The sequence below is a fragment of the Stegodyphus dumicola genome, chromosome 4, assembly GCF_044657685.1.
Source record: "Stegodyphus dumicola isolate Sdum_Otavi_A_Nest chromosome 4, ASM4465768v1".
Classification (NCBI taxonomy): Eukaryota; Metazoa; Arthropoda; class Arachnida; order Araneae; family Eresidae; genus Stegodyphus; species Stegodyphus dumicola.
The window spans coordinates 180,699,249-180,719,973 of NC_140771.1; the positions used below are offsets into that span (position 1 = coordinate 180,699,249).

A 20,725-nucleotide genomic window follows, 5' to 3' on the forward strand; every position below is an offset into this window, starting at 1 on the left:
AACGAAATACAGAGTTTAAGTGATACCAGTGCCTGGGCACACTGCCCTGGGAAGCAAAATCCAGCTGATCTCCTCAGCAGGGGAGTCAGTGCTGACATTTTATTGAACAGTGACATTTGGTGGCATGGACCCCAATTTTTGAGAGAAAAGACTGATGTTCCGGTAGACAATAATGACATTCTAATTTCATTAGATGACTTTTCTGATGAACTAAAGAAAACTGATGACTCTAATGATCATTCTCCTATTGCCTTTACTGTTTTAAATCATAGTTCTATAGTTGATGATATTCTTTCCTTGAGTAATAATTATTTAACTATTGTTCATGTTATGTGCTATGTATTTAGATTTATCAATAATGTTAGAAATGAAAAGCTTACAGGTCACCTTACATTTAGCGAGTTGAGAAGAGCGGAAATCTATTTATTTAAGTCAATCCAACAAGGTGAGTTTGTAGATGAAATAAAACATCTTGAGAGAGGTGCCTCACTGCCCAGCAACAGCAAGGTAAAATCTTTAAACTGTTTTTTAGATAAAGACAATGTTCTAAGGGTTGGAGGCAGACTGAAACATTCTGACCTCAGTACATATGAGAAAAATCCAATTGTTCTGCCAGATAAGCATCCATTAACTTTAATAATTGTGAGATATTATCATTTAAAATATTTGCATGTTGGTTCAAATGCATTATTGTATCATGTTCGACGTAAATTTTGGGTCTTAAATGGCAGAAATGTTTGTCGTAAAATTGTTTTTCAATGTATAACTTGTTTTAAAAACAAACCTGTTTTTGAGACTCAGATAATGGGTGATCTGCCCAAAGAACGAGTAACACCTTCTTACCCATTTAGTAATGTTGGAACTGACTTTTGTGGACCATTTCACATTAAATTTAAAAATCAGCGTAAGGGTAAACTAAACAAAGTTTATGTGTGCATATTTGTATGCTTAAGCACCAAAGCCATCCATTTAGATTTCGTCTCTGATCTTACTTCAGATGCCTTTATAGCTTGTTTGAAAAGATTTTTTAGTCGCAGGGGTAAATGTGTGAAATTATTCAGTGACAATGCAAAGAATTATGTGGGTGCAAGCATTGAGCTAAGAAAATTGCATAAATTGGTTAAACACCCAGATGAAACACTGACTAAATACCTGCTAAGTGAAAACATTGAGTGGAGGTTTATCCCTCCTAAATCACCAAACTTTGGCGGTCTTTGGGAAGCTGGGGTGAAATCTTTTAAGTTTCACTTGAAACGAATTATTGGCAATGCTCATCTGTTTCTTGAAGAATTTCTCACTGTGATTCTAGAAATTGAAAGCGTATTAAATTCTAGACCTCTTACTCCCTTATCATCCGAGTTTGATAATTTTGAAACCTTGTCCCCCGGACATTTTCTCATAGGCAGGCTTTCAGCTTCAATAGCTGAACCCCAACTTGTTGAGATACCAGAAAATAGGCTCTCAAAGTGGCAAAAAATAACGAAATATAGTCAACAAATTTGGAAGTTATGGAAGAGAGACTATTTAAATAACCTTCAACAACGTAGTAAATGGATGTTTGCTAAAGATAATGTTAAGGTGGGTTCACTTGTGTTAGTCAAGGATGAGCATATGCCCAGTACAAAATGGTTAACATGTAGAATTGCAGAAATAATTTTTGGAAAAGATAAAAAAGTTCGAGTGATTAACATAGTATTAGCAGGTGGTAAAATGTTAAAAAGAAATGTGAGAGACATTTGTGTTCTTCCTGTGAATTGTAATTAGATTTATGTATTGTATATTGTAATGTGTTTCTTTCCAGTGTTTATATTGCATTTATGATTTAATGTGTCTTTTAAAATTTAACCATTGTATTGCTATTGCTTACAATTGTTTGTTATTGTGCTTTAAAATAGTGTATACTAATTGTAATAATATTTTGAAACCCGTAAGGTTTCAAGGTCGGGACTATGTTCAGTAGTGATTAAGAGCTGCCGACAGGAGGCGCTGCTAGCGCGTTATACTCTCGACCTACGTAATTTGAATTCAGTATTCTTATCTTTTGTGTACTTGCTGTAACAGATCTTACAGTTTTGTGATTGAGAATTTAAAATGTTTTGGAGCCAGATCGTTCCTCTACAGCAACAAAATGATTAATAAATGTATAATAAAGTAAATATCTTTGTGATGATAATCTTTGTTATTAAATACAAAGTCAACCAGCTCCTGAGTACAGTTCACACAGCATATACCATATAAGCCAAATGTGCATTAATAAGCTATGCGTTACAGACGCGCTAATTCAAAAAGAGTAATTTTGAGTTGGATCAGTATTGGAAACTTTATCTAAATGTATATGCTTAATAACAACTTTTGTCTAATTATGTAAATCAAATAAAATGAAGACTGCAGAGATCAATATTTCAGTTTAATAATAATTTCGCAACAGTTACAAACTTCAGAATATGGATTCTTTAACATTTACTTTGCTTCACATGGTAAACCATAATACAGGGTGGGCTAACTATGACCTACCAATGTTAAACACAAAGAACTTTATTTTTTGATATAATTATTTCTTCTTTTTGTAGGTTATAACTGAATTCTTGGAAATTTATTATGAACATTACAATACTGTTTGGTGTGGTGTTATGGACAATACAGTTATCAGCTCATATTTCTTCGAGAATGAGGATGGAACGTCAGAAACGATTTCCGGAGCTTCTTACAGAACAATGATTGAAAACTTTTTGTGGCCAATGGTGGAACAGAATCCTTTTTTTTTAAATTATTCAAAATAAATGATTATTGCAAGAGGTATCCATATTTAATATTAGTATGTCTTATTTGGCCCACCCTGTACATAAATAAAAGCTAGTGTATATATATATATGCTTTTCAATATGCAGTGGATATAAGATATAAGTAACATTACACAACTCTTACATATGGCTTATGAAACAAGAATTCAAATTATATACATAAAAATAAACATAAAAATATTTGAAAATATCATCACATATACATTTAGAAGACAGAAAATCCTCAATTCTTGGCCATACATTTCATTTAAAAATATACGGCAAAGGAAGTAGGAAGTAAATTACTGAAAAATTCCACTTAATTTAATTTGAAACATAAACAGTATGGATACATTTTGAAGCACAGGATGTAAATTATTGAAAAACTCCTCTTCATTTAGTTTGAAACAAAATTTTAATTTAAGATATAAAATAATGCCATACTTACACAATTGCACTCTAATGAACAAAGAGAAGGTAATAATTAATACTGAAATATAACTATGTTAAACTACAATGTTAAAGAAGTGCTTAAATTAAATATAGAAATGACTTCAAATGAAAAAGCAATTATGTTCTCTATCAAAAGCAATGTAAAAAACGTCCAAATCACTAATGAAGCTAACGAGAAAGCAAATCAGCTAAAGGTAAAATTAGGTCATCATGACAACATTTAATAATTTTACACTTAAATGGATATCAAACAGGGGATTTAACAAGTTCTAAAACTTGAAATGGTAAATTTTTTTTATTAAAAATGCATTCCATTAAACTTTTTCTTATTTTATATGATAAACCAGACTTTCTATTTAATATCCATTCTGTATACAGAAGATCCATACCACAGCACAAAACTACTGAAAATTCAGAAAGGTGTAAAGTGAAGGCAAATCATAATTCTAAAATTCTGAATCAACTTTACTAATTTATTATCCACTTAAAATAACTGGTGACAAAAAAATCTAATCTTCATTTTTTGGCTAAATTTACATAAAAAGGCCCAATGCATTTCAAGAGAGAAAAATGACATAATTCTCCAGTTAATGACCAAATTATGTAATATAACTGTACTAATCAGGTTGGCAAAACGTACTGCGGATAAAACATATAACACCATTTTATTAAAAAAAACAGGAGGATGCAGGTGCAAAATGTATAAGATGAGATGTGTAAATACAATTACATAGGATGTTCTGATAGATATTGTAGTGAAGAGGCCTTATCTCATAAAATTGAATGTTTTTCTTTCTTTTTTCCTACAGCAGCTATATACTAACCTGATACATTAGATTCATAGTAACTGAACCAATGAAACTTGTTCAAAATAACTTAAGGCACATATGTTCGTAAATGAAAAGAATCTGTGGCACATTTAAACTTCCCCAATGAGCCAAAAGTTCCCTACAGTAGGCAGATGATAAGAGTTCTCTGATGATCTGTCCCACAGGCTGCTCTCCATCAAAATTAGAAAGGAGGTAGCAAGATTCATATTATCACTCAATGAGGTCTTAAGACCTTTGCCCAAAACAGGAGCTACTCTTTTTTCTCTCAAGCAGATAAATCTCATGTGCTTTGCCATGTTCAAATAACATAACTCTATGGTTTTTTTTTTTTCCCCCATAATGAATTCATGGACTTGATTTAGACTACATTCAGATCAGCAGTACAAGTCACAGAATAATATTTTTCCTGAAGAAGGTTGATTAGACCATTTACAATGATATTATTGTGAAATAAATGTATGTTCAACTCACACCATAGTAAATTTAAAAAAACGTTGAAGTTAAAGCAAATGTTAAGAAGCACAGAATTTTGTAGAAGAATATAAAAGGAGGGGATGTAATTATTTTAGCATCATGATTTAAAATTTGTAAGATTTCGAAATAGAAAAATTAACTCAATTTCAGTTACCTATTTTGCGAAAAATTCATTTAAAAAAACTAAATTTTAAATCTAGAAAAGAGTATCAGAAATGAAGGTTATAATTCCAATTTACAGAAACTGATCTTTATTAGCATTATTTCATTTCCTTGTCCAGAATGACAGAAATTAATTATTTGAATCTTAAAACAACACTTTCATATGTTTAAAAAATATCATGAATTTAAAATTATATTCTTAAACCAAAGAAATGCACAATTAAGCAGCATAAAGTATGAGAAGAAAACATTTACATTACAAATTAACTGAAAGAAGAAACACTGCTCTATCATTCATAAACTGTAACATCAGAAACATATTTAATAAAAATTTTCTAAATTTTTTCAGTCATTATGCTACCATTCATGCTGCACGGCAATTGATGCCACAGTGCAGAACATAAAATCTTAAATTTATATTCCACACGGACTAGACTTCTATAAAAGTACTATTCACTGAGACATGCAATCTTTAATTTCAAATTTTTCTGCTAAACAAGATGAATGATTTAAAAGTAATAAATGTTCTTCTTAATAATTAAATCTTTATTTTATTTTTACTTATGTATTGAATTGATCTAATATAAAATATATCTAATTTGTAATATATCCACCTGAAAATTTTTATGAACAATTGCAGCAACCTGTACATCATTAAAAGATAAATTACAAACATTAAAAAATCTCTCTAACACCTTTACATACTTTGATATGGAATCAGGCTATGTTTTAAAATTTATTTTTAATCTCATTGTAACTGATTTATTTTTGAAAAATATTAGCAAGAATTTATTTATTTTATAATTTTAATAATTATGTACTTTTTGCATCTATTCTCATAACACAACTAGCTCACCTACCATTTCTGAAATATTTGTCTGAAGAAATATTATTAAAAAATAATTGGAAATATTAGTAAGATCTTAGGAATTATGCTTCTTCACTGTGCTTAAGCACATGTTTATGGAATCATGAAAAGGACACACCACAAAAAGGCCCTTATGGACCAAGGGAACACCTTACAAATGTCTCATTCCTGGTTTTACCATGGAATGTATGGTGGAGTTAAACAAAGACCAGACAGAGAAGAAATAGGAAAAAAGTATGGCCATTATACTGTGAATGTATGTGGGGGCACAAAAATCTTTCAAGTGTTCAGGGCCTCAAATAATCTTAATCCAGCCCTGAATAGTTGAGAACTTTACTAATCATTTTATGAAACATTTGTTAGAGTGAGCATGGATGCTTATACTATTATCAATTTTGTTTCTTCTTAATCTATTATCTGTATTTCATATTTAATTTTAGGAAAACTCCCTAATATCTCATTTTGTCTCAACATTCAAGATTAAATTTGCAATTTTTCCATAACGTTTCAATTTTTATGCTAATGCAATATAATTTGTGCTTTGACTAAACATTTAGCTTAAACTAGCAATAGCATACTGGTGCAGCATTTAATTGCAAATGTACATTATATTTCTTTCTTGAAATGCATAACACGAATGGATACCTAAGCATAAATTAATGCCAAACTCATGCCATATTTATTATTGATATAATTAATGTCAAGCTGGTATATATCTCTTCCATATACTAACCTATTTCCATACTTAGCACACTAAACATCGCATGCCTATTTCTGTGCGCATGATCACTTGTAATTTTAGCAAAATACAAAATAAGATAAAAATTACACAAATAGATATCTTGCAATAACATACAGCATAGCTTTCAAAACTTTAAAATATCAAAGAATATGATTATGAATGCAAATATGACTTTATTTAGTATTCATTGATTTGTTGTTCAAATTATTTGAAAATAAAACTTTTAAAATAACATAACCCTTTTCCAAAAACTAATGACCCTTTTATGAGGTACTAGAAATTTTTGACTTTTTTATAAATGAACTGTAATGAATATGTAAGAAATATAATAATACATAATATGCAAAAGTTTAATATTTTCTTTGAGAAAAATTACGAATTTCTATTTTCAATTAGCAAATACCTTTTATAACAATACATGTAATGAAAAGTTTTACAAAAATTGATTAGCCAAGAACATTATACTTATTATTATATTTTTCAAAGCACCAAAATATTATGAAAAGCTCTTAAAACATTAACTATTTAGCCACAATAAATATATGAAATAAAACAGAATTTAAAAATCAGAATAAAATTTAATACTGTATAAAAACTAACTGAATAAATATTCAAAATTATAATTCACAAAAAAATAAATTAGACTTTCAAAAAATTCTCTCAGAGTGTGCTGCCATGACAGTGCTTCAAAAATATATATAAAAAAATAACTCCATCTACACAACTCTTATAAATGACCAGTTTAAAGCTCTGATTTATGTAATACATATTATAATATCAGAATTTCAGCATTCTTATTCTGAAGTTCTTAAAATACAAGATTTGAAGCTATTATTATTATTATTATTATTGCAAATTTCAGTTTAATATGAAAACATGAAACACTTGTAAAATCTACTTTTCTACTACTAATTAAATGCAGAACTATTTTAATTTTATTTATATGTGTCACCACATTTTATTTTGATTTTCAATTCCTAATGTATTTTAAAGCAGAACAAAAATCTCTCAAGAAATCAGCAAAGCAGACAGGAACAAACTTAACTCCATTTTTTTCTTTTAACTTTAAACATGACAGCATTTTCACAAATCATGATATTTTCTTCTTTGCTAGGAACTTGGTATTTATAAAAGAATTTATCATCTCCTTATTTTATCACGGAATATACACACTTTTATACTAACAGAATTTTGCAACATATACATAACAAACAAATTATTATAGTTAATAAATAATCGTATCTGCATATAATTCTGCCAAAAGTTTCAAAGACTGTACAATAGTTATTGTATAACATTAATCTAATTATTGAGGTTAAAAATTAATTGCAACATAAACCCAGCATACAGACAATTGTAATGCTGACTAACAATTGATGTTATTCATACAGAATATTATCATCCTCCACAACTGACATTTTCCCCTATTTATATTATTTTATTACTCAAGATTTCCTTGGAATTTTTTTTTAATTATAGTTTAAGCTTTATTCATTTCAAACTTATAAATTAAGTTATAAGTTAACTAGTCAATTTCTCAGAAATTTTCTTATTAAAAGTTCTGTCCTTTATATATATGATAGAAACAAATAAAATAATTAAAGATATTCCTGGTAAAAATGTATATCAATATTCTTTTCACAAACTGAGTAGTTGATAAAAACATATAAAATATCCTTGCTTGATTTAAAATAACTTGCTTTAACATGCTTTTGAGGCTTAGAACACATTTTTTCATATGTCCAGCACAAACAGATAGGAATCTACATTATTAATGAGGTGGTTTTGCAAAAAAAAAAAAAAAAAAAAAAATTCAGAAGCTTCTAAGAAATCCATATTAAAAGGTGAAGCAGAGCAAGATTAGCAATACAATTTCCATTGCACATCAACAACTTTGATAATATTGAATTAAATGCAGCCAGTGATAAAATTCTGCGTATTTGTGTTGCTACACTGAACTTCATTTATACACTTAAACTGCACGAAGTTATTTTCCTCAAGTAACGTTAAAAATTTTATTTCATTCAGCAGCAATGAAAACATTAATAATATGCACGGCAAATTATTCGATTACTATATAAATGAAAAAATTTCTATGTTTAGCTGATTTTCACAAAGCTCAGGATCTTAATTCTATTAAAAATAAATTATCTTGGACATAAGAATTGCATATCTTCCTGCCTGCATACTTTTAGCAAAGCTAATATTATTTAATTTTCTATATTTCCTTTTCTCTGTCTATTAAAATTTTTAATTAAATTTATGTAGTCAGAATTTTAATTATTTCAGTTTCATAATTACCTCAATTTTTATAAAGTGCAGGTTCTTAATATACATTTACGAAGTGAAAAAGAAACGTACTTTTATGAAAAAGAAGTGCTAAATATTGTGTTTTGTTACCATAATTTAAATATCTTTATATTCAAGAAGAAGGCCTTAATAAAAACTTCTCACTCAGCAGATGAAATTATTGAAAATTTTAATGAACTACAACAAGAATAAACCAGACACTTAATCTTGTCATATAAAAAATATATTAAACTATGGATCATAATATATTCGTTAAATAGTACTTACACAATCATTATATTTTTATACACACAGTGGAAGCAATACAGGATTCCAATTAATTCATTTAGGATAATGAGAAGATATGTATTGTGATATGAAAGTTAAACAGGTATTACTTTGACATTTTAAAAATTTAAATTCTCAAATATGATGTGTTCACTTTTCCCTTATAATAAATTCATTAGTCCCAGCAAAAGTAGTTATCCCTATATTTAAGTTAAAATAGTTTTGAATAATGTTTACTCTGTTAAAGTGAAGGCATTTTCAAAATCTTTAATTTATATCATTTTTTTTGCTAAATGTTTTATGGCAACAAATTAATCAAAGCTCCTTTCACAAACATTTTAAAACAAGATTTCAGGCATATTAAACATAAATTATTCTGAATGGAAGTGTATGATAGAATATATAAGAAAATGCCATTTATAAAGATATATAATTTTTCTGCACATTCTATATTATATTACTAATTAAAATATTAGGTTAAATCTTTCGATACACATGGATATATAAATATTATATTTTTAAATAAAATTCTAAGGAAGAAAATGTGTTCTTTATCCATACTTGAAATTTAAGATGAATACAGATATTAGATTTTAATTTCATTATTCCCTACATACATTCATTTAACAGTCAAAATTATCAATGACAAAAAGAACTCTCTTTCTTTATTTAAAAATTATCTCTATGAATCATGGTCATGCTTAACTGCCATGGTGGCACTTAATAGCTGATTTGCTAACATTCCCAAATCACATATACAGAGAAGTGGCAAATTAGGATATAAAATTCAGGAAAATAATAAAACATTTAAAATGAAGTGAGTCAAAAATGATAAATAAATTAATGATGCTGAGAAAGAGAAGAAATGTATGAAATGCTGTTTTCCAGAGTCGTAGCTAGGGTTTTCAGCACCCAGGGACAACTGAAGATTTCACGCCCCCTACTGCTTGCCAAGGATGGAAAACATTTAATTCTAAAATGTCATAACATCAGTTTGGCGCCCCTTGGATTCTGCGCCCGGGGACAGATGCCCCTGCTGTTTTCCACTACAAATATATATATTTTAATATTGGAGATATACTTTTTTAAATACTTTTGTACAGTAATTCAAGTTTTAGATTGATACCACAAATTAAGCTGTTTTTATGAATATGAACACGTATTTAATGGTCTTGATCAGATTATAGAATGATCAGCACAGATAAGACTGCTGTAATTTACCAGTATCAACAATTATTTATGTTTTCAGAAATAATGGGTACTACCTGTCCACAGAAGGTGATTCCCAGTGAGTTAAAATTTCTTATGAAGAGGCAGAAAATTTTATTAAAATTAAGAAAAAAATTTGAAAATAGTGTTGACAAAGAAAAATTCACTTTTATATGTTTAAATAAAATTTTCATTTCAATTAAGTCCTCCCTCAGAAAGATTTTCTTTTCAAAGTTTGAGAAAAATGGAAAACTTAGTCTGCTAGAACTGGATTTAAAGAATGAACTGCATAACATATATTAACTACATTAAATGTGCTGGAAAAATTCTTCTTTACGAATTAAAAATTTTAACAACAAGCCAATGGGAATACAACTTAAACCAAGGACCAGGTCTCAAAGGTTGGATTGTACCAACAGTAAATTTATTAAAATTATTACATGCGAAAAACCTGGCCAAATGGGAAGCAGTTCTTAGGATGACTTTTCTCATTCTTGGCAACTGTATGCATGAAAGAAGACCTAAATTTACAGATAACAAATGAATTTCATTTAATATTTTCTACTACAGTATAAATATGGAAAATTTGATATTTTTTAAATTCCACATTCAAATTAACTATTGATATGATGTTTCATGCATTTAAAATAAAATGCTATATGAGAAAGAGAGACAGAGATTCAGTTTCAAACAAATACAGGGTGGGGCAAATAAAAGTGGCTCGGAGAACAGAATTTCAGATTACCAAGAAACACAGCAAAGGAGAATAAATAAAAGTGGCCTGGACAAGTAAATACAATTTGACATGAATGTATGCATATTACCACACCACGTGATGTGCACACAATATGTACGCACACCACATTATCCAAACCGGTTCATAGCTTAGTGCAAGCCGTGTCAGTTTGAGTTGAGCAGTGGAAAGGTGAAGATGATACTCACAGTGTAGCACAGGGTGTTCATTGTGGAAAGTTACATTACAACAAAGTCGTGAAAACAGTGTGGTCAGTTGTTTGCTCATAAGTTTAATGGTGTCAAAGTGCCAGCAAAGAGTGCCATGCAATGATTAGTCAGAAAATGGGGTCAGACAAGATCTGTTTTGAACAAGTCAAAAAACATTCCCAAACATGTCCGGACACCAGAAAATGTGGCTGCAGTTCAGCAGAAAATGCTACAGAGTTCTATCAAATCAACCCAATGCCTGCCATACGAGACCAACACAACACGTTCATCAGCCGGACAAATACTCCACCTGGACCTAAAAATGCAGCCTTACAGTGTCTGTTGTTCATGCATTAAAACCAGGAAAAGTTCTTCAGTGCTCCCAGTTTTGTGAGTAGCTGTTCACTGAGATAACAATGAATGGCTTGAACATAGATCTTTTCTTTATTTCTGATGAAGCCTGGTTTCACCTGAGTGGTTATGTCAACTCACAGAATCACAGGTTCTAGGCAGTGGAAAGTCCACATACCTTTCACCAAACACCACTGCATGATCAGAAGGTTGGAGTGTGATATGCAGCATGATCACAGGATGGAGAAACAGCCCATCATAGTCTTCAAGAACTGCAGCAGACCATTTTGGATGATATTGGAGCAATTCCTGCAGTCCAGCTTTTATCTGCCTTCAGTAACTTGCTGACCCAGCTCCAAAAGTGCCAAGAGATGAATGGTTGTCAATTTCAAAATCTGCTATAGTTAGGTTAGTAGTGTATTTCCTTTCTTTTGCTGTGTTTCTTTGCAACCTGGAACTCTGTTCTCTAAGCCACTTTCATTTGCCCCACCCTGTACATATATTATTTCTACATATAAACATATATTTCATAAGCGCTGTTTGTGTTTGTTGATCCCTGGCTTAAAGGTACTTACACCTCTCTTTATATATAATCTGGTGCACAAGGAGAAGTTAAATTCTTCTCATGCACATGATTTTGTAACATAATTCTCTTCACCAAAAGATAAGTTTTTAATAACTTATTGACAAACGATGTTATTATATATATAGATATTATCAAATCTTTTATTATGAGAGCAATTTAGTTCTTAAATTGAGAAGTCCTAAATTGTTAAATAATAATAATAACTGAAATAAATATAGGGATTTTTTTACATAGAACTTTAGTTAAAAATAGATAAAAAGTGAAAAAAAATTAAAGCAACAAAACCTGAAAGGGTTCAGATTTAAATGGTGGCCCAAAAAAACTCTTTCAAAGTTTAACATAGTTCATAAGTATATAATATCAACAGAAATGGACCAGGTGGAACAGTGAAAAATTTTATAGGATGCTAGATGAATATACATGGGAACGTTATACACATATTTCCTGTATATACAATGTAAAAAATATATATTGTAATTCTGTAAAAATCATTTGTTTTTAATTATATATATCACAAATTAAATGCAACTTTATTTAAATCAATCAGATTAAAAAGTAAAAGAATAATATTCGTAAGAATTGCATCTATTGCTTTTAAATAGCAATAACAGAATCAATAACAGATTATTAATAATTTGAATAACAGATAAATTAAATTAATCAACAACAGATAAATTAAATTTGAAAGAAAAATATTACAGAATGGCAATATATTCAAATGAAAAGTGGGAAAAAAAATGCATTTAAACAAATCTCTGCAAAATCTTGTTTCTAAATTACTAGCCATCTTTGCTAACAAATGAATGAAACACAATATCAAGGCTATAAGAAATGGAAATACTTTTAGCATTATTTTCATTTCTGTTAGTTTAATTTCATTTCATACCTTTTATGCAAACATTTAAAGATAAATGATTATTTTATATTTACTGCAAATTACATTTTTTTTCCCTAAGCTTCTAAAATAAATCCCATAAGCAACCAAAATACGATTCTTTATTTGACCATCAATAACCCTCAAAACTTTACATAGTGCAGTTTTATTTAAAAATACGTATTTCAAAGATAAACAGAAAAAAAAAAAAAAAAAAAACTGCAGCTAATCTGAACAAGAACTCTAAGTTTACAAAATGACTGCTTTTTCGGTTAAAATATTCTCCAGCATTACATGATGATCAGCTGTCAAGGCTTGGGTCCATCAGCAGGTGAATAGTTACTGCTGAATGTAAGCTGAGTACAAATTCCTTGCTTGACCATCTACATGGTGCCCCATATGTAATGTACACCCAAGCCAGTTTACCTTAAAATCCATTCCCTTAGGCAGAAAGCCCTCATGTGCTTTGCTAAATAATTCCAATTCAATTCCTTCAGGGGCTTATAAAATTTAGAGTGACTTCAATTATTAAATGATTCAAATGTGAATCAAAGAAATATTGCATCTTGTCTAAACAAAGTGACAGTACACTCTAATAGGAAATATATTATTTTTGGCAGAAGCCATTCTCTACATGAATTTAAACTTTAATTATAGATGTTACTTAAAAGCATCAGAAAAATGACTTTCTAACTTATGACTCTGCATATAAGATATTAACTAATATCAATTAATTTTTTGATAATATTTTTCCTTAAAAAACATGGAAAACCTTTTTATGTCTTCTTTCTCAGGTTTTTCATCACTCAAATTTTTCTCCTTCAAGCATAAGAAACAGAGGCTTATAATTGCTCAGGTCATAGTCTACTTCTTTTTCAGTAACTTTAAAAAGTAGTGACATTACGGCATATTTACAAGGAACATAAGCAAATTTATTGTCTTTTAGAATGATATGACATTAAATCATTAACTGAGGCATAATAACCATATAGTAATCGGCACAGTTAATGTTTTAAAATTTACAGATTGAATCTTTAAAAGAGGCATAATCTGAAGCAATTTGACTAGTCACAGTTACCTATTTTCATTAGTGAACACATTAAGCTTACTTTATTACACCTCTTTGAATTGAAAAGTTCTAATGTTTTATTTCCTTTTTATTGTGTAAAATTTAGCATCATACAATACTTTTTTATAATAAAGTGCATTTTATTCATTGCAAATGTCTGTTAAATTAAAAAAAAATTAAATAAATAAATAAAGATTCTTATGGGAAATACGCAGCACATTTGATCAAGTAGCAAATATCCATAAGGTTAACCTTTCATGATTAGCCATGAATTAGATGTTAATGCCCAGAGCTTTTATTAATGAGAATGGTCTTATGATACTTAAAACATATATTGATTCACAAAAGTCACAGCATGAACACATCTTAATTTTTTTACACATTTGTTATTCTCAAATAGAAATACAATGTACGTGCACATATGATATACTGGTCTTCAATCTAAAAAAATAAAATATATTTATTAAAAAATGTGAAGAATACTTGACTAGAATGCAGCAGAGAATGAATTCTAATCATCATTTGTCACTAACAACTTCAGTGAGGACGAAATAAAAAATATAATACACAACCTTACTCAGAAAAATGTCTTTTTTATATATATATATATAAAAGTATGCAAGTAAAAATTTTGTCCACGCTGTGCATGTAGCAAATAAAAAGTATAAAAAAAAAAATAAAAAAAAAAAAAAGTGTTTTACACAGAGATAATACATTTTCTTCCTACATGAAAAATTTGAAGGAGTTACATAAATAAATATGATGAGCAAAAACTTAATATAGATCTGATGAGCAAATATTTGATAAATAGTATACAGATTCTATAAAGTTACTTAAATACTGAATTAAAATAACTAGACATTAAAACCAATTTAAAACAGTAACATTTTATATAGTTATTAAATTTGTTTAGTAACATTCATAAAAATAATATTACAAATATTAAAATTCAATTTATAAATCTAGACATTTTGCAAAAATAATTAAAATGCTTAAAACTACTACACAATCCTAAAATACTAGCAAAAGTGCTAATTCGAAATGCTTCGACACAATTAATGCAACAGAAATTTTCGTTTTCATACAGTAACCCTTTGAGTGGTATGGTTTTCTGCATCTGCTCTTAAATATCTATGTTCAAGCAGCATTTATTTACCAGACTTATATAATTACATATTTTTGGTTTTTGCAACTTTCCATTCATTAAGATGATAGATCGTTAACAAGAGTAAAAAAAAAAAAAAAAAAAAAAAAAAAAATATTTTAAGTAACAAGAAAATATAGTGCTTAACATATTATCAAAACCACCTTAGAAGCTGCCAGACTCTGGCAATAATGTGCATAACAGTTTAGGTAACCATATCCACTGTAAGTTGCAATACGAAAATTCACAAAATCACTTTTTTTCTTCTGTAAAAAATCACCAAACTGTGCCAAAATGGTTGTGCTAATATGCAAGTACCAAAAATGTATACCAGATAATAACAAATCTCATGACCAGATAACTATGATCATGCAACTCAGGGGGTTAATACCAATGATCAATTTCTGTAATATATTGGCATGTTCTCTTTACATTCCAATAATAATCTATTTTATATTCTCTTCCCATAGTAGCAAGATATCATGTATGGTACAGGCAATGATACCATAACGCAGACAACCATTAAAATAAAGGACTACCTGATCTTTCTGCTTTGCTCTTCTTCAAATCAGATGGAGGCCAAAACTTATAGCTTCTGACACATTTTAGCAACTTTAAATGTTTTAAGCTTATGTTTTAAATGGAATAACTTTTTAAAAACTTTAAATGCCATGTAAGTAATGAACAAAATTAAAGCATAAAAGATTTTAAATGCACCTATGATTGATAATTTAAGTATCATATACAGCAGGGCATGATTTAAAAAACTAACTGTTAACTAAGAAATGGGTTTTAACTGATAGTGGGAATTAATTTAAATTGCATTAAACTGGGAGGGAGAAAAGAAAATAGAAGAAAAAAGCTAAGTACAATCATAAAATTAGAATGTATTATTTTAAATCCATTTTTAAGATGCTTTTACACAACTAAAGGTGATCATTCCTGAGAGTCTTTTTATGATCATACACATATCTCACCAGTAAACTAACATCAGAAACATATCCATGCTATCTTATATATTGAAGAATCAAAGGATCACAATTTTCCATTTCTAAAGATAGAAATTTCCAATTTCTGAACTGACTTTTTGATTTTCTGTTTCAGTGAGATCAATAACTTCTTCATGTTATATTACAACCATACGAGCTTTACTTTCACTTTCGTAACAATCAAATCCAGTTACATATAAGTTTCTTTATAATTACTCAATTCCATTAAGAAATAAATTCTTCTGTCTATTTATCAAGAACTTTTACTCAGTGAACAGTTAAATGACTTAAATCTTAATGCTCACCAAGAGAAAAAAAAAAAAAAAAAAAAGATGTACCTATACTTTTAGCACTAATATACATTACATTTGATACATTGGTTATCACACGTATCCTTACATATCTTACAGATACATAAGATTTATCAACACAAAATTATTATATATGGATAAAATAAAAGCTGTGGCATTAATGATGCCCACATATTGCAATGTGAAGTAACATAAATTTCATGATTTCCTTAGATTTATAATCCTAATAGATCTTTTAATTGTACATAAATTAAAAATGAAATCTACTTAATACAGTTGAAACATGATTCCAGTATACAAATAATAAAAGTGTAAACACAGATATACAATAGAAATAAGACCTCGATTAAATCACAAGCTATAACTGCTAAAAAATATTAATAGCTCTCCACTTAAATGCAGCACAAGACAGTAAAAGTTTGATATCACAATATTACATTGTCTAAGCAATGCCTCATCAAGCAACTGGATTTGATGACTCATCTTCATTTTCATCATCTTGACCAAGAAGAACCTGTTCATAGACCTGCACTCTAAGTCTTCGTCTCAAATGTTGACAAATGCGGAATCGAATCGTTGCATAAACAATTCCCACAATAAGCAAAATTACAGTTAAAGGGACTAAAATAGCTGTCAAAAGCAGAGATACTGAAAACAAAAAACCAAGTTAGAAATCAGAAATGAATAAAATTTAAGCATCTAAGCATATCATGAAAAAATAATATTGAAATGAAATTCTATTCGAAAAGGGGCCTTTCAGTGAGTATCAGTATGGTGCACGTGCATATTCATCATAAAGAATTGCGTGTTTAAAAAGTTATAATCATAACCACCTATTATATAATAATTATATTATTAACTCTTTAAAGATGAGAACAAATTTCTGCTTACTGTAATTATATAGACAATCTATCTGTAAGTGGTCAAGATCGCTCAAATGCTAAAGAGACTATTTTCACATGAGAAAGAAGTGTAATGAAATAAACAATTACAATTAAATATTTTTAGGGTATTGTTCTGTTATTGGGACTGGGATCAGAAATGCATGCACGTATGCATGTATGTATGCATGAGTGTATGTATGTGCATATATGTATACACACAAATTCATACTTACATATGCCACGTAAGTATATGTTTACATGAACACATACATACATACATACATTTCTGAATCCAGTCTCAATAACTGAACAGTTGCCTATTTTTATTTATCTTCAGACTATTAATGCATTAGTTCCACTTTCTTATCCTTGTCTGGAGGGAGTGTTTAAAATTCTTTATTGGTATAGTGTTCTGAATACAAATTACAAAATTCTTCGTCCAAACTGGTAGCCATGACAGCTTCTTTACTTCAAAAAATAAATGAAATCACATGGCATTAGGGCTTGATATTCTAGAGAGTAAGTTGTTATTTTAATGCTCAGATCTTCAGTAGCCTCTTAGGTAGGCAAAATGCAATGCTTAAAAAGAACTCTGCACAGACTTTTCTCTACTCCAAATAGTATGGAATCAGCATCTGCACTGCATTATAAATTTCCTCAGAAATTCACTGGCACATTTTTCCTACGACTGCTTAAATTATTATGACACTAATCTTTACAATCACCAATGGATGATTTTTGAATTGTTCTGATCATAAAAAATTTATCATTCATTCAAAACATTTTGCAATGAATAAAAAAATTTTTCTTATATGCTGTTTTAAATATTCTGTGTATTTTTATGACAATTTTATTTACATGCACCTATACTTTCCTTTCAAATCCATACTAAATTACAAAAACATGTCCAAATTCTATACTATCTTTAAAAAAATGAACTTATGTATCATCACATGAGAAACTATAATTTAACCACTGTAAGGCAACCACAAAATTTGGAGTGATTTTGTTTTGTTATATAAAGTTTATCAGTCTCATTACTTTTTTTAGCTCCTTGAATATTTTTAAATATTTGAAAGAAAAAGTGATCCTACATTAGCAGATAAAACAACTGTTTAAGTATATACAAAATGTGCCTTTGAAATATAATTAAAAATTTTTTCTCAATAATTGTAAACATTTTTTTTTTTCCAGAGATAAATTGGATTTTTTAGAGGATAGTAGAACTGAAGAACATAATACATTGGCAATGAGTTACAAAGGTTTCTCTACTTTGGTAGCCAAGCAGTAAGGTTCGGGCCATAAATATTTTCACGTTTTTCTGTGGATGGAAGGAAGAGATGCTATATTTAAGCATGTATTTCTTTTATTATTATTTAACTATAATATCATCGAAATTAAATTATAAAAAGCTTTTAGGAGAAACTTGAGCTTACTTGTCTCTAAAAAAGGTTTTTAACCAAACTGGCACAGAACTTAAGTTTTTTACTGAATTTAAAGGGCATCAATATGAAAAGGGGAAGACAACAACAAACAAAAAAAAAAGTTCATGATCACTTTTTTTAAGATAATGAAATTATGGATATTCTGTATGCAGTTATTTTTTCAGATGTTTCATGTTCCTAGTGACTGTGAATTATGATTGAAAGACTTAGAAAATGACAATGGAAGTGAATTTGATTATGGTATTTTTTGTAAATGAGAACATATTATATATTTTTCATGGCTCGGGATCTTATTCTGATAATTGTAGTCCTATTTGAGTTAAAAGAGTTTGACAGGTGGGAACTGATATGAGAAATGGTTTTTCTAAAGAAGACTCAGACAGGAAAATTTAAATAAATGAAGGTGTAAGAGGTCTTCATTTGTGTCCTGAACAATAATTTCTGAGGCAGTGGAACTGTTTGAACAGTCTAATTTATACTGAAATCAAAAAGCTTATAAAAGTAAGACATCCCAGAAATCCCTGGAATGGCATAATGGTACAAAAAATATAAAAACTCACACTGGCTATTATTTTCATGGGAATGTACATGAAAAAATCAGAGACTAATGGAGTGCTAAGCCCTTGACAGAAATTCCTATATGTGGAACAGGGTTCGTAGCCACATTTTAGTTAAAAAAATAAGCACCTATAAGCACTTTTCAAGCACATATTAAGAAAAAAAAAATAAGCACCTGTCTAATTACATTATACACAACTGCATAACCTTAAAAGAAAAATTAGACTTGCAATTTAAAATATGAGCAATGCAATATTTATTAAGAGAATGAGCATTACCTCAACCATGGAAAACAATTAACATTTTTTTTTTAAATTTTAAATGACAGTTTACATAATTAGTTTACAATGAGAGAAAAAAAAACTATGCAGAACTAAACTATATTACAAGATTTACTGATGAAATTTCAGTTCAAAATATAGAAAATAAATAATAATAAGCCATATTAATTGTATTCGCTTGGCACCTAATAATAAATACAATTTATTTTTCCATTCATATTAATATTTAAATAATTTAACTTAAATCAAAATTCTGAACATTTTCTAAATTTTCATTGCATAACAGTTTTCCCTTAACATATATTCCAAGCAAAGTAATTTAAGTAAAAAAAAGGAACATTTCTGAAATCAAGAGACGGCAAATTGCTTCATGCAGTCATCCTTTAACAGTAAAAACTTAACTAACCCGCATACTCGTAAACTGCCGAATATTCCGTATAGTCGAGCGTAACTGGAAAAAGAGGAGGGGGAGATTATAGCCGTTCTTTAGATTTCTCATCTAAATAAATGATTTTAACATTTCGATATGTGCATCATATAAAAATAGACCAACGGAACTGAGAAATATTCTGCTTAGAAAGCACAGTAAAACTCTTTTAAGTGTTCATAAACAAATCTCGGACTGAACATCAAAATTAATTATCTCTGCAAAATACTGCAGACATTATTGTGCAATACGTGAGGCATAATTCTTCCATACGTGATATTATGCAACTGGAATTGGAATCAAAGGGAGAAACTCCCAACCTCCGTACTGTATAATGTATTGGGAAAAAAAAGTAAAAGAAATTATTCTGACTATTTGATTACTTTCCATTTATTCAAGCCATTCTGAATATTATTCCTTAGAAAGTTAATCTGTGTACAAATACACCCATTTTTGGAAGTTTATCTATACTTCAGCAGCTACTGCAACTATATTATTATAAATATTCATACATATGCTCATAATATAAGCATAACAATCATAATAAACATGAATATGAACTGACCCCGCGGAACGAGAATGCGAATTATTAAAATCTTGATAGAAATTCCAACATGTGTAGTATTTGGGTGGGAGGAAAAGAATACCGAATGTACCCGAATTTTCTACGGTTTTCGCAATTCTTTGACCTATAATAGAACGACGTGCACCTGTCTGTACTCTCGCGCGCACCATAAGTTAGGTTAATGCAGAGAAAGGGGGAAAAGCT

At 29.1% G+C, this 20,725-nt stretch overlaps 1 protein-coding gene across 2 annotated transcripts in view; it reads right to left on the reverse strand.

Moving 5' to 3' along the window:
* Window positions 1-2,394: 2,394 nt before the first annotated feature.
* LOC118183186 (uncharacterized) overlaps window positions 2,395-20,725 on the reverse strand; it is a 58,438-nt gene continuing 40,107 nt past the window's right edge. For both annotated transcript variants that reach the window (XM_085815852.1, XM_085815854.1), the window contains one exon: window positions 2,395-17,009. In XM_085815852.1, coding sequence (XP_085671978.1) covers window positions 16,819-17,009 — 191 coding nt within the window. In that variant the 3' untranslated portion in view covers window positions 2,395-16,818. The remainder of the gene's footprint in view (window positions 17,010-20,725) is intronic.